The sequence below is a fragment of the Pseudochaenichthys georgianus genome, chromosome 6 (genome assembly GCF_902827115.2).
Source record: "Pseudochaenichthys georgianus chromosome 6, fPseGeo1.2, whole genome shotgun sequence".
Classification (NCBI taxonomy): domain Eukaryota; kingdom Metazoa; phylum Chordata; class Actinopteri; order Perciformes; family Channichthyidae; genus Pseudochaenichthys; species Pseudochaenichthys georgianus.
In genome coordinates this window covers 7,318,094-7,341,101 of record NC_047508.1, presented here as the reverse complement: position 1 = coordinate 7,341,101, position 23,008 = coordinate 7,318,094, and the positions used below count along the sequence as shown (strand labels likewise).

Sequence of the window (23,008 nt, the reverse complement as noted above, 5' to 3'; positions counted from 1 at the left end):
GGACGCGAGAATAACCAACACCGATAACAAAACACAGCTGGCAGCCACGGTGAAACCCGAGCGATTAGAGCGAAGCGAATATTTGCATCGCGTCCGGTCGGTGTGAACGCAGCATAAGGGTGATCTGTGTGTGGCCTCAGAGAGATTTCTCTTTGACTTTTATGCTTTGATACTGACACTGCTGACTTGCCTCTTAACCTTGTTGGCAGTCAGATTTGTATCAAACTACAACAGAGTTGACAGAAAACACTCTAAATGCAATAAAAATAGCGCATAATGCACTAGAATTTGAGTTTCTGCTAGATCATGTAGAGCTATGGAGAGTGTTAGGTGGTTACTATCAGCAAACACACTCTTCAGACAAATTGGGTAATACAAACAGCAGGAACTGAAAGGAAGTGCGAGTTTTATTTAGGGTAAAGCTAGCACAAAAACTAAGGGAGCAGGTGTTAGATAACAACAATAATTGGTGTAATGTTTATAAAAATGTACTTTGATTGGATTTAGAAATATATTTGTTTTGACATATTCTATCAAATCCGTGATGAAGGTCACATGGATCATGTTACATCTGGATAATATAAAAGCCAAATATCTATGGTGGCACTGCCGAGAGCTTGGTCGATTGGGACAATTCAGGAGAAAAACAGGTTGAAGTTGAAAATGAGTCCCATTTTCTTTTGTGATGACTTTTGAGAGTTAATCTTCCATGACATTTTCTGGTGAACAGATGATCCCAAAAAAATAGAAGATGGGACACGATTATTATATTTTAGATAAATTAGTCGTTCTTAGGTGTATTTTACCATTCTATCTAGATTGTATTCCCTTTACATGAAGCAACTTGAGATTGCACTTTATTTATTTAGACACAAGGGCAGCAGGTTAACTCAATCATACAATCACACAGGCAGGAAAACTAAAAGACAGGAAGTAAAACCACACAAGACACACAGAAAATACATTTCAAAATAAAACATTAAACACCAGGATCATGATAATGTACACAGGAAGTAAATGGAATGTATATTGGTATTGCTTTATCCAGTTTTTATGAATCCTCAAAGCACTTTACATTTACTAGTCATCATTCACCCATTCACACACATTCATAAACCGCCATGCCATCGGGAGCAACTCAGGGTTAAGTATCTTGACCACGGTCATATTGACATGTTGACCTGCAGGAGTGGATCGAAACGTTCCAATTGAAAGAAGACCGCTCTACCTCACGGCCACAGGTAGTATTAAAAGACTAGAGTGTATATTTAAACAATATAAACATAATGACTCGGTGAGAGAATAAACTGAGTTAGGGTCTAAAATAGCAGCAGAGTAATGTGAGAGAGATGATACTGTCACAGCCTGTTGTCGGCAGGCATCAGAGGAGAGGCTTAATGAGACAGCTGCAGCAACACACAGGGTCTTCCCTCATAAGTAAGGAAACGGAAATGTGTGTGTGTGATGAGCCTGGAGAATCTTATGTGATTTCACCTGTGGATTAGCATTCTATCCCCCGAGGGGAGGACGAGGCCTATTTCAGTGGATCCATTTGTCTGAAAGTGTGTGTGTTTGATGCCACATTGGGATTACCCCCGCTGTGTGTGTGTGTGTGTGTGTGTGTGTGTGTGTGTGTGTGTGTGTGTGTGTGTGCGTGTGTGTGTGTGTGTGTGTGACCTTTTGAGGAGATAGCATGCGGTAAAGTTCATGTGGGTTGGAAAGCTGGCTATGAGCTCACTGGCTGAAAGTTAGGATTAAAGATGGGTATAAGCAGTGTGTCCTTCAGCATTTGTCCCAGTCTGTCTCCATTACTCTCTCACACTCACTCACTCACACACACACACACACACACACACACACACACACACACACACACACACACACACACACACACACACACACACACACACACACACACACACACACACACACACACACACACACACACACACACACACACACACACACACACACACACACACACACACACACACACACACACACACACACACACACACACACACACACACACACACACACACACACACCGGCACTTCCTCTCATCTGGCAAAGGAAGAAATGAAAATAGATATGAGACGCTAAAGAGGGGAAAGACAGAATGGAACAGAGATCCACCGCATAATAATATACACTATTACATGGCTTAATTGAATACTCTTCATCGATTGGTTCGTTCTGGGACATAATGCGGTCTCCTCTTTTTTTCGATATTGGACTATTTCTAGAAAGGATGCTTTGAGAAAGGGCCTATGTGCAGTTATATCAATGAGCAAAAAGAAGTGTAGTCAATTTAACGTTAGCATTGGTTTTCCTCCGTCGGAAAACACAGTGGAATACTTTTTTTTGTGGAGAGCATGAACATTTGATATGAGATGGTTAAACGTTTTCCAGTAAACAAAAGAAAAAAAAGAGTACAAGAACAAGAAAACAGTGCAAGAGAAGGAAAGGCTCTAATGACGGAAAATTCACTAGAAGAAGTAAACACTAACGGGCTCTGGCATTGTTTCAAGTCTTAACCCTTCGGCATCATTCGATTGGATACGCAAATTAGTCATTCGGGACAAAAATGTCCACTGCCAAATACTTTGATAAAAACATTATATTAAAAGTTTTTTTTCTCAACTTCTTTGGGTTCAATCTTTAAAGCAACTTCCGCCCTAATCAAAAATACCAAATATTTAATCATTTTCAGGATTTTAACCCTTTAAATATGAAGGTAGATATGGTGCAAAATGCGAGAGCGTGTAAAACCTGAGCACTTGTAGAAAAAAAATCTGAGCTTGTGTGCATACATTTACACTTGTATAAAATATCCACGTATCTGTGAACCAAATGTGAAGTCACAGAAGAAGAAAAAAATGAACTTAGTGATGAGATGTTCACTTGCAGAAAACATTTAAAAAAAAAATATATTTTCAATTACAACTGCAACCTCTCAAATCAGTCATTACAACTTCACGAATCTGCTCTGTGGCAGTATAAATCGACTAATCTGCGGCCTTGATTTACGTGACTACACTTCTTGCGATGAATGTGTCGCTAAAGTAATTTTCACCTGTAGATGTGGGGGAGGGAGGGGGGTTGGAGCGAAGGGGCGGAGCTATCAGAACAACGAGGCGCAAGCTCAGGTCAGTCACACACAAGTGACTTCTGTTGCCCCTTTCACACCAACGCAGCTCCCATTCTAGCTCCGTGCTTCGCTCACAACAACAACAACAATGGGGGACTGCGTCGGGTCGATGATCGTGTTACTTTTAATCATGCGAAGCCAGATTAAATTAAATAACTACTTCTCCAAACTTGTACTTTTCTCCAGAGTGCCGTGGTTCATTGTTTATTAATGTGTTACAGCAGGGTTGCCAACTTTGGGTACCTGGCTGGAGTGAGATTTTGATATCATGGGTTTAATTACACATATGCGCACTAAATGACTGCTATCGTGTCAGGACCTTAGCATATATATATATATACAAATACACAATATTGGACACAGACTATAAAGGGCACACAGTTTCATTCACTAATGAAAGTCAAACACATGTTTGTTTCCACTGTTTTATTGTGGGCCTGTCGCGATTTAGCAATTAATTGACTTATCGTACGATAAATAAAAATGAACTCGATAACTTTTCTGACCTCGATAAATTGCCATTTACATGAGGATGTGACTAGTTTGAAAAGATGTACTTGAATTATCATTATGTCAGTGGTCTAAAATGGTCATACAATGGTGCCGACAATATTATCGTTTATCGCAATCATTTCCGGGAAAATGTATCCAACAAAATGTATTATCGTGAGAGGCCTACACATGAAACACACACACAAATACATCTACAGACTTACTCCAAACTGCCAAATATATTAATTTTTAAGTTTGGGCAGCGTGAGAGCGTGAGATTGAGAGTGAAAGCGTGTGTCACACGCCAGATGCGTGAGAGTTGGCAACCCTGGTTACAGCGGCATTTACCGACCGCTGCAGTGCTGCTCTTCCACCGGAGGTTATTCTCCCGTTAACTCACAGCAGCGGCCGCTGTAAAGTATTCACTGTCTGACTGTCACACAAGCAGCTGATAAATATTCCCAATTCCCCATAAGTGAATGTGTGTCAGTCTGGATTGACACTGTTTGGCATCACAACGCTGTTATGAAAGTTTCTCTGGTATAAAATGGGTGATGTTAGCATAGCAACCGAAGCTAAACTGACTATATTGACTAGGCTACTTGTAGCTTGTTGCTATAACTTGTGGCATAGGCTAAGCCGGCTTATTTTTCATTATGATTCTACTTGTGATAGTCGGATATGACAACCTGTGCAGCCCATGTATTGATTCCATCCGATAGCTGCTATAATACAAAACAAAACGTCTGCCCCCTACACAATGATCAATAACAGCGAACGGATGGTCAAATAAACAGAATCACACGAAGCCTGGTTACTGGTTAGTGTTGCCTGACTTTATAAAGTGTGTTTTTTTTACAAGTGTGTGGTTGCGTTCTAGTCACTTTGCTCAGCGCTACTGCTTGTTTCAACTTTTATTTGCCGTAGGCTACTCTCCATAAACTTAGTTTAGTTCAGGTTAATCTCGCCCCCCTCTGACGTAAGCGTGACGTATGCGGTTCTTGCCTAGACCGACACTTTTTTCGAGCTTGGTAAGAACCGGTTTTCGGGGAAAAGAGGCGTCTCTGCTGCGGCGTGGACAGCAAAAAACTGTGTTTATCAGGCACAAGCTTCGAACCGGCCCTGGAACCGCGTTGGTGTGACAGGGGCAACATGCAGGGCCCAGCAGTCATCCGGTTCGACCTAACATGGCTGTGTGACTGACCCGAGCTTGCGCCTCCTCGTTCTGATAGCTCCGCCCCTTTTCTCCAACCCCCCTCCCTCCCCCTACATCTACAGGTGAAAATTACTTTAGCAACACATTCATAGCAAGAAGTGTAGCAAAAGTCAAGGCCGCAGATTCGTTGATTTATACTGCCACAGAGCAGATTCATCAAGTTGTAATGACTGATTTGAGAGGTTGTAATAACCAAGTTGCAGTTGTAATGGAAAATATATTAAAAAAATATATATTTTTCTTGAAGTGAACATTTCATCACTAAGTTCATTTGTTTTCTACAAGCTACAACACATTTTTTTTATTCTGTGACTTCAAATTTGGTTCCGTGGATATTTTATACAAGTGTAAATGTATGCACACAAGCTCAGATTTTTTTTTCTGCAAGTGCTCACATCAGGTTTTACACGCTCTCGCATTTTGCACCATATCTACCTTCATATTTAAATGCCATTTTGAATACATGAAATCGCTGTTTTTTTTCATGATAAAAACAGAGAATTTTTTTTATTTTCCATATAATAAATGTTGGGGGGGGGTGCCTTTTTTATCACAGTCTTGGATATGTCAAAGATTAGCAACAACATTGATTAGTACATTATTAGTTTTTGCACAGAATCACACTCTTACATATTAAACCTCCGTATACCTTGTATGTGTGTGAGTGATTGTGTGTGAGAATGAGACAGGAGTAAGTGTGTTCTCATGGCGTTTCGTTTTTCATTTGTGCTGTTTCATGTGTCTTTGAGGAAAACAGATGTATGATCTTGACTCAGCTTCACCTCGATGTTTTGAATTGTTTGGAACTTCAAAGTCCTTTGATAACGTCTCTTTAGCAAACAGACATACACAGCGATACATACACTCCTTCAAGTCAATCAAAACACCTGGCTGCCAAGCCAAAGCTTGAAATATGTGTAGTTTGGCTGGCTGGTCATTTCATTCCTGTGATACGCAACAACCAGTAAGATGAAGAGGAGCTTCTCTGTGGGTAGGGTGACCAGATCCCAACAAACCAAATGTGGGACAAGGATGTGTGGGACAATGTGGGACACCCTCTCAACAGCACCCCCCAACCCCCGGAAAAAAAAAACGTAACAACAAATATATAACAACAGAGCAGAAAGTGAAGTCAAAATGCAGTTTTTTAATAAAGAAAAGTAAACTAAGGCTAACCAAGGCAGCAGGCATTATTCACTTCAAGTGTTTAGAAATGCATCTTCTTAATTCAACTAGTGTATTACCTGTACAAGTAGGCACAACATAAATTAATAGATAAAATAAAACCAACACTGGCCAGGAGGGAACAGAAACATAATAATACATCAAATAAAATAGCTTTCAGTTGTGTCCATCACAGCAACAGAAGGTGGGCCCCCACACAGTGTGTGGGCTATTTTGTCACCTAGACCCACTGGTGTCTTAAAGTTGTTATCCTTCATGTTGCCATAATGAAACCCCATTTGTTGTACTATTTTCTGGTTAGCTTTTTGTCACGACAAGCCACTTAGACTCTGTCAAACAACTCTCCACAGAGGCAGGGGCAAGCACATCTGTTATTATGGACGCTGCTTTTGTACGACCACATGACATTTTCTTTACTATCTCAGAGTCTGGAAAAATGGTCGGCGCTAGCTTGTTACCAGTCATTTGACCGGTATGAATGGGAGTGTTGCACTGTATGGTAAACACTGGTTATTTCTGCTGCTGTCACCTTGGCTGAGTGGCCATCATTTTTTGGTTTGAGTAGGAATGTCTCCATAGAGTGGGATGTCTCTTTTTGAGCGACACGTTTCTTGTGAGAATCGCATTCTCTGTGTCTTTTGACGTCGTATTCACTGCCATGTGAAATTTAAAAATTACTCTTGCAAAGATTGCAACAAAATATCTGAGAGTCGCCCTGCACTGGCTGCACCCACGGGTAAGTGTCTTCCCAGTCTTTGTTGTATGTGCATCTTCTTTTCTTCTTAGCTGTAGTTTCAGTTTCCTCCATTTTCCATAACCTGCTGCGTCGCCTGCGTTCGTTGTTGTTGTTTGGCGGGGTGGGGGGGTGTGTGTGAGTGAGTTACTCTCATTGGTTAACACTTGACAAGCACCCGCCGTGTGTTACAGTTTGATTGACAGCAAACACAGCCCCCTGATGATAGCCTTCCCTGCTTTCTCAACAGCCATTGGATGAATCTGATTTTAAAGAAAAGCGTTTTAGCCAATCAAAATGAAATATGCGGGACATCGTCTCAATTTGCGGGACGCACCAAAAGTCGTGAAAATGCTGTGCCGTCCCGCGCAAAGCGGGACATCTGGTCACCCTATCTGTGGGACAAGAGGTCTCATGCAGCCCGTAACTTCAGCTGCAGGACTAATCCTCTGAAACAGAAAAACCCTGAGAAGGATAATCTGGTGTGGATCTGCCCGAACGGTTATAATGGGAGTGAATGGGACATTTGTGTGGCTAATGTGTGAGTCTTTTGTTTAATCTGATTCTGTGCAAAAACTAATAATGTACCAAGATCAATGTTGTTGCTAATCTTTGACATATGCAAGACTGTGATAAAAAAGCCACCCCCCCCCAACATGTATTATATGGAAAATAACTGCCTTTTTCTGCACGTTTTTTAATAGAAAACACAAATCCATGTTTTCAAACTGACAGTTAAAGGGTAAAAAACCTGAAAATAATGTTATATTTGGTCATTTTATAGCAGTTTTTGGAAGTGGACATTTTTGTCCCGAATGACTAATGTGGGAGTTTTTTGTTTAATCTGATTTTATGCCAAAACTAATAATGCAAAAACAATTATTTTGCTGCTAATCTTTGACATATCCAAGACTGTTATAAAAAAAGCCATTCCCCAGATATGTATTATATGGAAAATAACTTTCTCTGTTTTTATCATGAAAAATAACAGCGATTTCATGGCAAGGCAAGGCAAGGCAATTTTATTTATATAGCACTTTTCAGCATGTGGCGATTTACAAAGTGCTTTACAAAATAAAAACAAAAGACATTTAAGAACAAATACAGCATAAATACACAATTAAATGGCATTTAAAAACAGGCATAAAAAGCAAAGATAATGAAATAAAATAAATAAATAAACACAGCAGGTACAGAATACATGACTAAAAGGCATACTGTAGTGTGAGTGTGAGCAGCTCAATTAAAAGCAGTGGCAAATAGATGCGTTTTTAGTCTGGATTTGAAAATAGGAAGTGTTTCAGCGGACGTGCACGATTTGGGCAGTTTGTTCCAGATTGTTGGGGCATAATAACTAAAAGCTGCTTTTCCATGTTTAGTGGTTATTCTCGGAATAGAGAGCAGACCCAGAAGACCTGAGACTCCTGGATGCTTCATAGTGATGGAGTAGGTCGTCTATACAGTATACCTCCTAAGCCATTTAGTGATTTAAAAACTAGCAGTAGTATTTTAAAATCAATTCTTTGGCAGACTGGAAGCCAGTGTAATGATCTCAGAACCGGAGTGATGTGATCCACTTTTCTAGTGTCAGTGAGGACTCGAGCAGCGGCGTTCTGAATCAGCTGCAGCTTTCTAATAGATTTTTTAGTGAGCTCTGTGAATACACTATTGCAGTAGTCCAGTCTACTGAAAATAAAAGCATGGACAAGTTTTTCTAAATCTTGTTGCCACATTAGTTTTTTAATCCTTGATATATTCTTCAGGTGATAGTATGCAGACCTAATAACTGTTGTAATGTGACTGTTAACATTCAGGTCTGAGTCCATCACTACACCCAGATGTCTTGCTTTGTGAGTTACTTTGTAGTCTGCCGACTGAAGCTCTGTGATTACTTTTAATCGGTCTTTCTTTGCTCCAAAAACAATTATCTCAGTTTTTTGTTTGTTCAATTGGAGAAAGTTCTGAGTCATGTGTGTAACACAAAACAGTTATTTAGCCCCTCCGTCCTTAGGGTTGTCAACATGGATATTAAAATCGCCAACAATGATTAAACGGTCAAAGTCAATACACACTATAGACAACGACTCTGTAAAATCATCAAAAAAGCTTGCACAGTATTTGGGTGGTCTGTAGATGTTTAGGAAAAGAGCTCGAGAGGAGCATTTCAACTGAAGGGCCACATATTCAAAAGAAGCAACGTTTTTGAAATAAGTCATTAAACAAAGTAGCTACTCCACCCCCTTTCTTATGTAGTCTTGCCTGACTCATATAATTAAAGTTGGGAGGGGTTGATTCTATAAGAACAGCTGTGCTGTTGTTTTGGTCTAACCAAGTTTCAGTTAAAAACATAAAATCCAGGTTGTGCTTGGTGATAAAATCATTGATTAAAAATGATTTACCTGCTAAAGACCTGACATTTAATAAAGCCAGTTTGAGTGTGTTTGACATACCACCACTCTGACTGTTAACGACAGACCGTGGAGCACGTGGAATCACTGCAAAATGTGATACATTCAGACGGATGCTCTTGGATCCTCTGTTCTCAGTCCGAGTCACCAGCCTTCTGTGTAAGCAGGCCACAACACGAATGGGACGCAGCACTGGCATTGAAGCCTCTGGTCGTCGGGTGGCGTCAGAGAGCGAGATGGCAGGCGTGGAAACAGTGGCCTTGGATGACACCGCCGTGTGTGTCAACGTGGCACGGGAAAAGTCAGGGAGACGTCTGAACAGCGTGATGCATGTTAGCCGCTAGCATGCGGCTACCAAGCCTGCTGGGGTGGATTCCCATCAGTGCCGAAGAGGGCGAGTCGGTCCCAAAATAGATTGAAATTGTCAATAAAACCAAAATTGGCAGCTCTGTAGGCGGATTGGTGCCAAGTGTGGAGGCTGAGGATCCTAGTAAAACGCCCTGCTCCGCGGCTTAGCGTTGGGATCGGACCTGAGATAAAAACAGACTTTTCACAGCTTTGATTAGGGCGGAAGTTGCTTTAAAGATTAAACCCAAAAAAGAGGTGAATAAAATATTTTAATATAATGTTTTTAAAGTTGAAACAAGCGCTACTGCTTGTTTCAACTTTTATTTGCCGTAGGCTACTCTCCATAAACTTAGTTTAGTTCAGGTTAATCTCGCCCCCCTCCGACGTAAGCGTGACGTATGCGGTTCTTGCCTAGACCGACACTTTTTTCGAGCTTGGTAAGAACCGGTTTTCGGGGAAAAGAGGCGTCTCCGCTGCGGCGTGGACAGCAAAAAACTTTTGCAGTGGACATTTTTGTCTCGAATGGTCAATAAGCGTAGTTGATTTGTTACACAGTGAATTAAAGACCGATTTCAAAAATGTAAATTGGAATTCCAAAATAGATCAAGAAAATAGCCTTGTTACAAAAAATCAGGCCATTTGCACCAACACAACCAAAATGCAAAATGAAATGTGATAAATGACCCATATGGACAAAAACGTCCACAGTGATACCGGAGGGTAGAGATGAACTTGTGAAAGTTATGCTGCTGTTGCTGCTGTTCCAGCCATTAAAAGCGTGGAACGGCCTATTTTTCTTTGCAGAAGCAATATCACAATGATTGGTGTAAAAAGGGCAGCCCTGGTAGAGGCCAACCCTCACCACGAAACGATTCCGATTTACTCCCAAGGACCCGGACACCGCTCTCTCTTTGGGCATACAGAGATTTGATGGCCCTGAGTAGTGACTCCCTCACCCCATACTCCTGCAGCACCTCACATAGTATATCCTGGGTAACCGGGTCATATGCCTTCTCCAAATCCAAAAAACACATGTAGACGGAAAGGCATACTCTGAGGCTGCTTTCAGGTCCATGACCATCGTTTCTACTCTATCTGAGGTTTGGTCTGACCCTCCTTTCAAGCAGAAATAGCAGCAGCGCTACTGCAAGTCCCTAATGCTTATTTGAGTAGAAAGGATGCAGTTGAGTTGGTTGGGGCACCGAGTAAGGATGCCACCTGGCGCCTCCTTAGGGAGTTGCACATCCAGCTGTGAGGAGACCGAGGGGCAGACCCAGGATCAGGTGGAGGGATTATCTCCATCCCCCAGTCAGAGCTGGTTGATGTGGCCGGGGAGAGGGGAGTTTGGGGCCCTCTGCTGGAACTGCTTCCCCCATGACCAAACTCTAAATAATAATCGGAAGAAAATACATGGATGGAGAAGCAACCCGATCACTTTTTAAATCAAATCATTTTATCAATCAATATTGTGAGTCCAGTCCTCAGCGCGTAGCAATGTAATAAGCGGGATAATGTGCAGCAAGGTGGTCATTAAGAAAAAGACACCTTCAGGGTGAGTCAAGATCCTGCTTACCTTGTTGCTGCTCTTTTATGTCAGGGGAATTGTGCCTTGCTGTTAAAAAACCTTGTCGAACATATGATGAAATAACGTGGACATAAGACTGCAGAACAGAGAATAGTTAGACTTTGTTAGACCTTTTGTAAACCAAACAGGCATTCACTGCTGAAGCTATAACGTCTTAGTTAACAGACTGTTAGCCAAACACACACACACGCACGCACACACGCACACACACACTACTGAAACTGATACAAGGCTCAGGTCCAAGGAGCCGGCATACCTGTAAAAAAGCTTCAGTTGTGTAATTTCAGCTCGCAGAGGGAGAGTGATCCATGGAAAGAGCGCTTTTTGCTTTCTGTCAGAGAGGTGTGAAGGGACAAGAGGACGTGAAGAAGCAACCCAATATAGATCATTTGGGCGAAGGGGGTGGAAAAGTAGGGGTACACTCATTAAGTTGTGTGCCAGAGACTGTTCTGTCATCACCTCTAATGAGAAGAAGTAACTACAGATGGACGCTTGCACTCATCAGACCCACACCAAAAACAACATTCCTCCAAATGGATATTTGTCACCTTCCTTTAGTTAGAATTGTCATGGTTACAAGGAACCAATATCCACTGTTGACAGGAAACAGGAAACATTGATCTCTTTGTTTACGAAGTCTTATTGACCCATCCTTCCAACCAAACCAAACACATGTACACACACCACTGATTGTAGGGTGGATACGTTTTAAGGTCTGTGGTTGGAGTGTCCTTGGGAAATCAATCAAATTGTATTTATACAGACCAATATCACAAATTACACATTTGTCTAATGAGGCTTTACAGTCTGTACGGCATACCTCGGTGGGGACAAGATGAAACTCCAGAAGACTATAAGACAATCGAAAGTGAAATAAATTGAAGAAACCTCAGTGATCAACAGGAGGAGGATTCCTCTCTCAGTACGGACAGACGTGCAGTAGATATTTGTGTATAGTCAACAAAAGAAAAGATAATAAACAACAAATAATGTAAACGTATATAATACATACAATGGATCCAGAAATATGTCAAAAATCTTTTAAATGTTGCAGAAAAATAAGAATGTGTAGCCTCGAGATAAGCCTGATTACGGAACTATTTAAGTAAGTAAAAACTTTCTGAGAAAGTAGGCCTATCGGCGTTGGTAGCTCCTGTGTTTTGCTTAAACATTATGGTGTTATCAAAGATCGTAACAATATATTGATACTGGTTCACATCATCCACCTTGTCATTGTTCATGACCATTGAGGCTTCACCTGAAACCAATGAAACTCTCCCTGTCGTATTGTAATACTATGTTTGTGAAGTGTATCTGATGAAGTGCAGTTTGTTCCGACTCTCTTTGGTCTGTCACAAATCACAATCCATAAAATTAGACTTTAAATGAATAAGAGGTTCCAGTTTCTTGAAAAGAGGAAACATCCACAGACAGGAGCCTGGCAAAGCTTTGTTTTCTCCACGGGACTGCAAAGGTATCTAACAGGAACAGTTTAGGATCATCCACCATACCTGCTAGCATGGTAAACAAACTGGTTAGTTATTAGGTTGGTTGTTAAATAAATGTTGATAGAAAGATGACTAAAGATGTTGGAGTGATTGGCCCGTGGTTTTTGAGGGAGCACGCCTTGTTTTTCTTAGGAACCGGGATGATTTTTTAGGTCATTAGCTTATAGCATATAGAAGTTAGCTTCTGTTAGCTCCTGCGGTGCTGGAAATTGCTACATTGGCAGTGAAGTGTGCAGTTAAACTGCATTTGAATAAATAAGATGGAACAATACACATTGTTAGCGCTCTCATGCTAAGATGCGGGTAAGCATTTAACTCTTTTAAATTGTATTTTTAAAAGTATCATTATTTTCTGTTTCCATATACAGTAGAGGAATTGCAGAAAGTTGGATAATTATTATGATACAGATATAGGTGTTAATTCAAGCTTCTCATAAAGGTATTTTCACCTGACGTGTCTGTGCTATCTATAACAATCGAACAAATATTGTCATACGAACTTGTTGATTACCATCGTCTAAGTTCATGGTTAATTGTTTTTCAGCCATCAAAAACCTTGTTGGTGGAAGTCTAGCACTGATTACTGTGTGTCCTGCAGCTGCCAGTTGGCCTTCTCAAGGCCTTTTTATAGTGGCTGCCTTCTCAACACTGCAGCACAGATGCTTTCTGGAGCGCTTTATCCTAGAGGGGATAGGGTTACACTTGTGCAGGCACGCACTTAGACACAAATACCCCCACTTTTATTTATGTAAATGTGTCTAATAGTGTTATAGAACATGAAAAGAAACGTTGCTTTTTGTTCCAATAGGATGCATCCTATTGTATTTCTATTCTATTTGGTATAATGTGCAGCAAGATGTTAAAGGTCCCCTATTATACTGTTTTTCATCAATATATTATAGGTCTCAAATACAAAACATGTCTCTGTGTGTTGGCTTGAAATACCAAACAGATCATCGCAGCATCCCATAGACCCTCCCAAAGTGCTGATTCTCTGTCTGTTACTTTAGATGGAAATAAGGAGCCCCTCCCCACGCCCCTCTGAGAGAGATTTGGTTAAAAAGAACACAATGGAGCTCTAGGAGGAGATTCAGGTGATAAGGTGGGGGGGGGGGGTGGGTTACCTTGGTTGGTGATTGGCTAATGGTTACACAAGCCAAAACATCGTTATGACATCACAAAGTGGCCAAAACCTGATCAGCTCATTTTCAGACAGGTTTTTATATAAATAGATCAGGACAAAAAGTGAGCGAATCTTTTTTCCGGAAACGTTCAGGATCTCATGTTGATGTATACAATACATGAAAAAGTGGATTTTGCATAATAGGTGACCTGTAAAAAAAAGACACAATCCCTAGAAAATATATAAAAAACTGTACACAAACAAAATATACAACAGTGAGAAACACAAACACACACACACCCTTGCTGCTCTGGATGTTACTCAAAGCCAAGTTAAGTCAGGGGGAGTCTCCGTGTCTCCCTCTCTCTCTCTCTCTCTCGTTAGACAAAGCAGTAATGCTGCGTGTGTGCGTCTCTCTTAGTGTGAAATGGAAACGACAAGACGGATGCTCTGAGTTTCATGTGTGTGTGTGACGCTGGATACACAGTGGTGAGGACGCCCTTTGGATTTCCTCCCTCTGAGTGCCTCCACTATTTCCGTCTGTCCGACTTCTCCTGTCCTATCTTTTTACGACCCCTCCGCCTGTGTGTTTGTCTAACAGTCTATTTGTCTGCCTGTCTGTGTGTGCGGTACAGAACGTGGTCGAGCAGCTATGACAGCCCCCCTGAGCTCGTCCAGTGGCTTGGAGGTCCTCCTCTCCACCCTGCAGGTAAGGATTGTTTAGTATTCTTTATATTTTTCAATGCTGCACAACTAACCACACGGCTGAGCTGTTGCGTTTTTACTTTCTGAAATTAAACTGTATGTTAACTTTGAATACCTTTTGCTCGTATTGATTTTTCTACCAAATTACTTTCATACACACCATAATTAAGATTACTTTATTGTCATTAAATGTACACAACATGGAAATGTGTCTTTTTCACCATACACAGCACAACATGAAGTTCACACACAATACACAACAAGTATGCATCTTAAAATCTAAAAGTGGCAGTCATTATAAAAGTGCAAATTGGATTGGTCCATTAAAAAAATCAAGAAAGAGCATGAAACCCAGTAATATTAACAATACATACATGCATCTACATAAAATGAATGATGGTCTTGGTTGTAGAATATCCTAAGAGGCATCCTTAAAGGTTCGGAAAGGGAACTTTGAAATGAAGCATACATGAAATATTTAATTTAATGCAATGCACAGACGTAAGAAACAAGTATTTTTCCTGTATCCACATAAAAGTTAGGAAGCTGTTGCTGCTTCATTTTATTTTAGTATTTCATAATTTGTAATTAAAAGCGGCCATGGGTAGTTTCAAACATAAATGTCACCAGTTGATGCACTGCACCAGAGCTTTAAAGTAATGTGTATCTGCTGTTCCTTGGCAGGTCAAACCGAGTCAGAATACATCATGTTCACTGTTAATCCTCTCGCATTATAAATAGCAGTGGTAGGAGGACTGGTTATATACGTATAAGTAATACGTTTAAGTACTACAGAAGGAATACTTCTGTGGCAGCCTGACAGTTAATATTTCCAATCGATCCTCTCTAACTCACTGGCGCATATAATCTTTCTTTAAAAAGCAAGGAATTCTGACTGACTCATGATGGATTTCATTACATCTTTCTGAGAGTATCATGACAGAAGTAACAGCTGTAAGGATGCTGTACAGGTGGTCAGAAATGTCTCTTATAGACAGATAATTCACAGATTCAATTAAATTTACCTTCAAGTGAAGAAAGGAGACATATATCTAGAATGTGTGTAAAACAAAAACTATGTACAGTATGTTTGGCTCGAAACCACTGGAGATAAGTGAGTTTTTGTAATTTAGGAAAACCGTGTAGGTGTTGGTTAGTTTATTAGGGCCTGTGTACACATAGTGCCTTTTTCACCTCAAGAAAAAGCATTTCGCCCAGTGTCCTTTTTCTGAGCGCAATGGCGTTTACGAGGTTGAGTTTGTTTTTGGCCTTGTCTGTAAATAATCACAACAAAGTCCCAAAAGCTAATTTGTTAGATCAGATCTTCCGGTGGACACTTGATGATGCTGCCGGTGAATGTTGAACTTTTATCTCCCTACGTGGATCATCCTCCTAACTCTATGGCTGTCAGACTGAACGGTAAAGATCAATCATACAAATTGTAAGAGCAAGAATCTTCAGATTGGTGTTCATGGTAAAATAACAATGTCCAACAAAACTATGGTAGCTCATATAGAACAAGGCAAGGGGGCAATGCTAGGTTTCTCTGACAAAAGCAAAAGCAGAAATGTTTGTCAAGTTTCGTTACGTCTTAATGTTTACTGGTCAAACAGGTCAACTTTTTTAGGCAACATCAGTTTTATTAAAGTTTGATTACTCAGTCTGGGACAATAAACAATGTTAAAATCATTCTGCTCTCCTTTTCTTTTGTTTTAAGCTACAGCCTGCCTTAACGGCATGTTGAGTAGGTGGAAATCCTATGTTGTTATGTTAGAGTCTATGTTTAAAGGTTATTCCTTGTATCAAACGAACTAGCTGACCAGAGGCAGATATTAAATCCTTCTTTCTGAGTATGAAGTCCAAATCAGCACTTTGCCAAAGTCATGGCAGAAAGAAAGAGCTGTAACACCAGCTTCCAGATTGTCTTGAATATAGGCCAGGGACATCATAATGTGGCAATAAACCTACATGTATTCCATTACAGCTAGAAATAAATACATAGAGAAATAAAATAATTAAAAGAGTGTCAATACAATCACTTGTCATTTATGATACACATCAAATGTAAGTATAGCTTTTGATATGTATGGTAGTACAAACAGGGTTTAAATTGGGATTTCATATGTGGGGGGCTCATTCAGCCAAACAAACTATATCTGGTCACAGTGATCTACTATTTTAAAGTAAATGAACACATATCGACCCTAAATATAGTCTATATTAAGAACGAGAAAAGTTTTAACATATCGGTTTTTGTAAAAATATGACAAATGTGCGAGGGTGATGACGTCAGAGCATCGTTCTATGTGCCGGGGCTAGCCCAGCCCAATTTAACCCCTGAGTACAAACATGAATGTGCTTGATTTGGCCTGCTATGGGTTTCACTGTATCAAATGGGAATCAAACTTGTACGTACGTTGTGTATCAGGTTCTCAGAATTTGGTTTGTGGGTGACACTGGAGCCTTGGTACGTGGGGGGATATTTAGACATGAATAATACTATTCCCTCTGGTCTCTCAACAACATTGACTGGTCTTGAAAGAAGCTGTGAGCTTTGATCGCAACTGCATTGAAAGGCGCTGTTCCCAGCAAAAACTGTGAGATGGAACATCGGAAAGGGACCAAGGTGTTTGAGACTTGAACATTGTATTGTTGTTGGTTTCCTACTGACAGTCAATGTCGGTTTCTTGTAGCCATAACCACCATCATTCATAACCAATTTGAGTCATTATAGAGTGTTGCAGATAGGAATCCTAAAACCCAGAATTGGTTTGCATTTTACCATCTCTGTTTCCCTCGTCCAGAATTCTGCGATCATATCGAAGTGATTTTTAAGTTCTATCTCACACAGGCTCCGCCCTCTACTGGACTCTATGGGTACTACTCTCATCAATGATACGCAAGCGTTCACAAACTGAAGTTGTATAAACGTAGCCGGCCAATCAGGGTGAGCCTACCTGAATGAACGTGCAGGCTCACAGTATATATGGCAGCTACACCTCCTGACTGTCATCCTTTTCTCTTCAGTGAGCGGGACAACACCTGAGAAAAGCATTCGAAACAAGTAAAAAGTATCTTACCTCCAGGCAAGCGAATGGAGTCGCCACTGCAGGAAACCCGGGCCTGTCCCTCATGCCCGGCTTAATAGCGGGTGCCGATCCCCACCTGCTCTGGTTTGAGTGCCTGGGACTAGACCACACCGAAGACGAGCTTGAGGTGGTGGACGTGGGAGACCAGGTATGGCCCGAGGCGACGCCACCAATGTTCGCCATCCCAGCCGTGCGTCCGTTATGGCTCTGCTTGCTGAGGAGGAAGAAGATGACTTCGCCTCATCGGTGTCTGACACTTCCGCGGAAGTCCACCACACATGTCTGCCCGCCAGGTCGTGTCGGACTACCGCTCCCCCCACCACTGCCACCGAAGCCCTGCGAGAGTGGCCGTGGGGCGTTCAAGGACCACCGCAGAGCCGGCTATTTTCATGTTGGTTCCCCATGAGTCAATCTTCCTTTCATGGAAGGTTTGGCGGAGGAGAGGGCCACCAGAGAGTACCTCAGCTTCTTAGCTGCGGCTCCACAGCGGCTTCCTCAGCTGTGTACTGACAGAATGGGTGGACAGGACACTGGGATTGGGTTACTCACTCCAGTTCTGCAGCATCCCTCCTCCATTCAGGGCTGCAAAAAGTTCCACATGTTAAACAGTTACTGGAACTGGTGCAGCCGAGCGATTAGTTCAGAACCATCGACCTGAAGGACGCTTACTTTCATGTTGAAATTGCTCCAAAACACAGGAAGTATTTGCGTTGTGCCTTCCAGGAGATAGCCTAGGAGGACAATGGACTACCGTTTGGCTACTCCCTGTCCATACGCACGTTCAGTGTACGCCCCCATTGAGAGCGAGGTGTACGCCTTTCCACCGTTGCGTCTCATTCCCCCACTCCTGGAGAGGGTGAGACAGGAACAATTGTCGGTCATTCTGGCGGCCCAAGGTCGCCGCTCTCTGCCGTGGTACGCAGAAGTGACACAAATGATGGTGGCTGGACCGTCCCTCAGTTCTGGGGGACGCTGTCTCAGGAAGCAGGTGCAATAGGGGCGTTACCCACTCTGGGCCAAGCTCTCCAGGCTTGGCTCCTGAGAGGGACAGGCTGAGAAGGGGTGGACTGTCTGACAATGTTATACAGACTATCCAGGCAGCAAGAGTGGGATCCACCACAGCCTGTTACAGGACGAAGTGATTGGTATTCCAACGTTGGTGCGAGGAGGAGAGTCTAGAGCCTCTGTCCGGTACATTGGGCTCTATTCTATCCTATTTACATGCTCTACGCCTTTCCACCGCTGCGTCTCATTCCCCCACTCCTGGAGGGGGTGAGACGAGATCAGTTGTCGGTCATTCTGGTAGCCTCAGGTCGCCGCTCGGCGTGGTGGTACACAGAAGTGACACAAATTATGGTGGGCCAGCCCTGGACAGTTCCTCAGTTCTGGGGGCGCTGTCTCACGAAGCGGGTGCAATAGGGGCGTTACCCACTCTGGGCCAACCTCTCCAGGCTTGGCTCCTGAGAGGGACAGGCTGAGAAGGGGTGGGCTGTCTGACAAGGTTATTCAGACTATCCAGGCAGCAAGAGCGGGATCCACCACAGCCTGTTACTGGACAAAGTGGTTGGGATTCCTGCAGTTACTGGAACTGGTGCAGCCGGGCGTTTGGTTCACAACCATCGACCTGAAGGACGCTTACTTTCATGTCGAAATTGCTAGAAAGCCAAAACACAGGAAGTATTTGCATATTTTCTTCCAGGGGAACGCACGTTCAGCAAATGTGTGGCCACAGTGCTTCAGCTGCTTCGCGACCATGGCATGAGGGTTTTATTTTATCTCAACGACCTAATAGTCATAGCCAGGTCCAGGGAATGGGCAGATGCTCCACACATCCCAATTGATCTTACACCTAACCAAGTTGGGGGTTTGCGGTCAATTGGAAGAAGAGCAGTCCCATACGGCGGGTCATACTCAGGTGCCAAAATGAATCTGAAGGAAATCCTAACATGAGGGGTGTCAAAATTATGTGTTTTTCTATGGGGAATTCAAATATGAGCTTATTTTTTAGATAGGATAACTCTAAGCTACATCGTTTTGTATTTCTAAATTGGCAATTTTACCCTTTCGAACGTCTATATAAGATAGTAAAATATATAAGGGAAATCATTTATATTGACAAAGCCAAATCATTTTTACATATTTATTAACAGGTGAACTGCATATGTATAACTGGATAAGATTACAAAGAAACATCTTCTGACTTTGATCTGAACTTTGTCAGGTGGCACAAGTCCTGCTTTGACTCATTCTTGGACATCAGTCTCCTGCTGGTCTCCTGAGCTCTGATCCCTCCATCCCTCTTTTCCTGTGAGAAGTACGTAGCAGAAGCCTCGGTCACCATTTTAACGACCCTCTCAATGCTTTGAGTATGGCAAGGCCAGTTTAGTACCTCCATGGGGGTTTTGATGAAGTTTTTCACCTCCGAGGTGCTTAGCAAGCAGGTGAGAGGTGGCTCTGACACACCTTCTGACCAGCTGATCAAGTCCCCAATGCTGGAAGCATCACAATTGATGTCAGGAGTCCTTCTGGTCCTGACAGAGGAGTCCCCCAGCTGAGTGTCTGGGTCCCCCTCTCCCCTAATGGCCAGGATTCTCCCCACCCCCTCAATTCTCTCCTTCTGATCCTCAGAGCACAGCAGTGTTTGGAGGATGGCTTCACTGTGGGCATACCAAGCAGATCTTCTCACAGTTGGCATCACAAGTTCCAGAATCTCCTTCCTCTGGGACTTGAGGCAGTCCAGCTGAAACAGGATGTGCCTAGGGCCTTCGATCCAGGAGTGCTTGACCTTCACATTAAACCAACATGGATAATACACTCCAATGATGAATTCCACAATCAATTGTAGATTCTTCAGTTTCTTTCCTTTAAGTCTGTGCTTTGACACCCAGAGCCTGAGAAGTCTGTTTGCTGTGGTGAGCCAGCGGCTGTGGTTTACTGGTCCAATCTCCAACAGAGCCAGCCTTGCAGGAAACACTCCATCCCTGACTGCACAGACCATTTTATAGCCATAGTGTTGATCAGTTGAGAGATCTTGAATGACCTTGTCAGGCAGCTTGATCAGTGGAGGGCCAACAAAGATCCGGGTGAAGTTTGGATTGATATCCAAGTCTGTAGCGGAATCAAGGAGCTTTCCTATTGGCCCAGATAATTTGCTGTCTGACAGAGTAGGGCCATCAAGGCCAACAATGAGATGGCGCAGGGGAAGTTCACCAGTGTGCAGGTTGCACACCAACCACACCAGCTTTCTCCCCAGGTGCAGCTCCAGCTTTCGCATAACCCCAGCTTTCACACCAGTGTTGACATTAGTTGAGTCTCCTCCAATGGCCGATAAGGTCTTATCAAAACCCCTTTCTTTCAGCCAGGCCAACAGGACCTTAGCAATCTGCTCAGCATGTGAGTCCTCTTTAGTTGCTTTCTCTGGGGTAAAGTGGAACAGATAGTTGCTGCCAGGCTCACTATCTATAGATGGACTATATATATATATATATAGACTATAGATGGAGATCCCCCCCATCTCCCTGCACTTCTCCTCAAACTCTTCTCCCAGCTCTCTCATCAACTTCTCCTGTGCTCTCTTGACCTTGTTCTTATCAATCACTTTACTTGTGTTGTCTTCTGTGATGATTCCTGCATCAATCAGAGCTGCAGTTGCTATCGCTGCAGTTGGTCTCAGCCCTATGCCATACCTTACACTAGCAAGCGCAATATTTGGAATATCGTCATAGTTTTTCTGCACTTTTGTTGAAGCTGCAGGCTCAGGTTCAGTTTCAGGGAAGAGCTCAACTTCAGGGACAAACTCATCTTCAGAACCACTCTCCAATTCCAGATCCTCATCACCATCTGCCAAAAATCTCTTAACATCCTTCCTGGCTGCCTTGTCTGCTGCTGCAGCATTTTCCTCCCTGCTCCTTCTCCTTTCCTCAGCCATGTTTTCCATCCCCTGCCTTTCCAATGTCCTCACCTGTCTCTTGTGCTCCTGCAGATCAGGGGCCCCCATTTGGTGGGGTCCTTTACTTCCAACCTTCTCTTTCTGTCCCTTGATGTATGCAAGATCTTTTAAAGGAATCCTGTTCTCTCTGCTGCAGCAACAGTTCATGTGGGCTTGAATCACACAGCCATCACAGCCTCCCCTCTCACAACTGCTAATCTGACACTTGCAAGTCAAAATATCAAATAGTTGGTCTAACTTGACACTGAACCTCTCTTTTGCATCAAGTTTTCCCTTCCCAAGGGAAAACTTCACTGCCTGATTCCAGACCTCCTTGAGCTTGGACATGATGGTCACCTTTTCATTTATAACAGGTGGCTTGAAAAGAGCATTCGCTTTGGACCACTGACCAATCAGACCAGGGAAGATGTCACCCACCAGCTGGTCCACTGGGTAGTTCCTCCTATCATCTGTACTTTGATCCCTCAAGTAGATGCCATACCTCAGGATATCCCTCAAAGTTGGCAGTTCAGACACCAACAGCTCTCGCCCAGTGCCAACAAGATTACTCAAATGAGAATTCGATTTTGCCCTTGTTTTGACTTGAGCCATTTCAACTAGTTCACACTGAAAACGTTTCATTTCCTGTAATTTTCACGTCAGACAGGAACATGAAAGCCCTGACTTCAAAATAAAAGCCCCCCAACTTAAGTCTCTTTTTTCCTGAAGAATAGCTAAATAATCAAAAAATAGACAATATTCAACTGCAAATTGATGTAGCTTAGGTTTATTGAAATTGAAAAATGTCTTCAGATTTGTGTTCTACACGCCAAACTACGTTATTTGAACACCCCTCTCGGTCGATTTAGAAAAAAAAAATAGTATGGCCCGCCCATGCTGGTGGAAAGAGGGAGGCTGTGGGTCGGTAAGCTGTATCTGACCCCCTGGGACATAATACAATTACGTTTTCCCATGCTCTTTAGGGACCTGGGAAACGTGGTGCGCAGTAAGCCCCATAGGCAGGCGGGGAGAGCCTTCCCCACTGAGGTCCGTGCATACTCTGCATGAGGTAAGCGTCTGAGTGTGGAGGACATAGTCCACTTACGTTTTTCCATGCTCCTTAGGGACCTGGCAAACGTGGTGCGCAGTGTGTAGTCACTTACGCTGGCACCTGCAGGGTGGAGCTATGGGCTTATTCAGACCAATTAGGCTCTACCCAGCCAAGTAAGCTGCGTCCCTGACTTCTCCGCGATCACAACCGGGTGACACAAGTTGGGGTGCGATGACTGTTAATCAAAAGCCGGTCAGGGGCAGTGTGGTGGGTCTATGTGTGGGGCGACAGGGCGTTTATTCACCGGGGCTTCACCCACTATACCCATAGAGTCCAGTAGAGGGCGGAGCCTGTGTGAGATAGAACAGGGGGTTACGTATTGTAACCCTAGTACTATAAGCACAGACGGAGCCCTCTAACTAGGGGCCCTGTCTTCCCTATGCCCCTCGCTGAAGAGGGTGTAGGATGACAGTCAGGAGGTGTAGC

General features: G+C 42.9%; 1 protein-coding gene across 1 annotated transcript in view; it reads left to right on the top strand.

Annotated features, from left to right (window-relative positions):
• Positions 1-23,008, top strand: part of LOC117447508 (cytosolic carboxypeptidase 4) — a 181,147-nt gene that overhangs the window by 4,847 nt on the left and 153,292 nt on the right. The window contains 1 exon segment of the mRNA XM_034084216.1: positions 14,385-14,458. Within this exon segment, the coding sequence (XP_033940107.1) occupies positions 14,385-14,458 (74 nt within the window).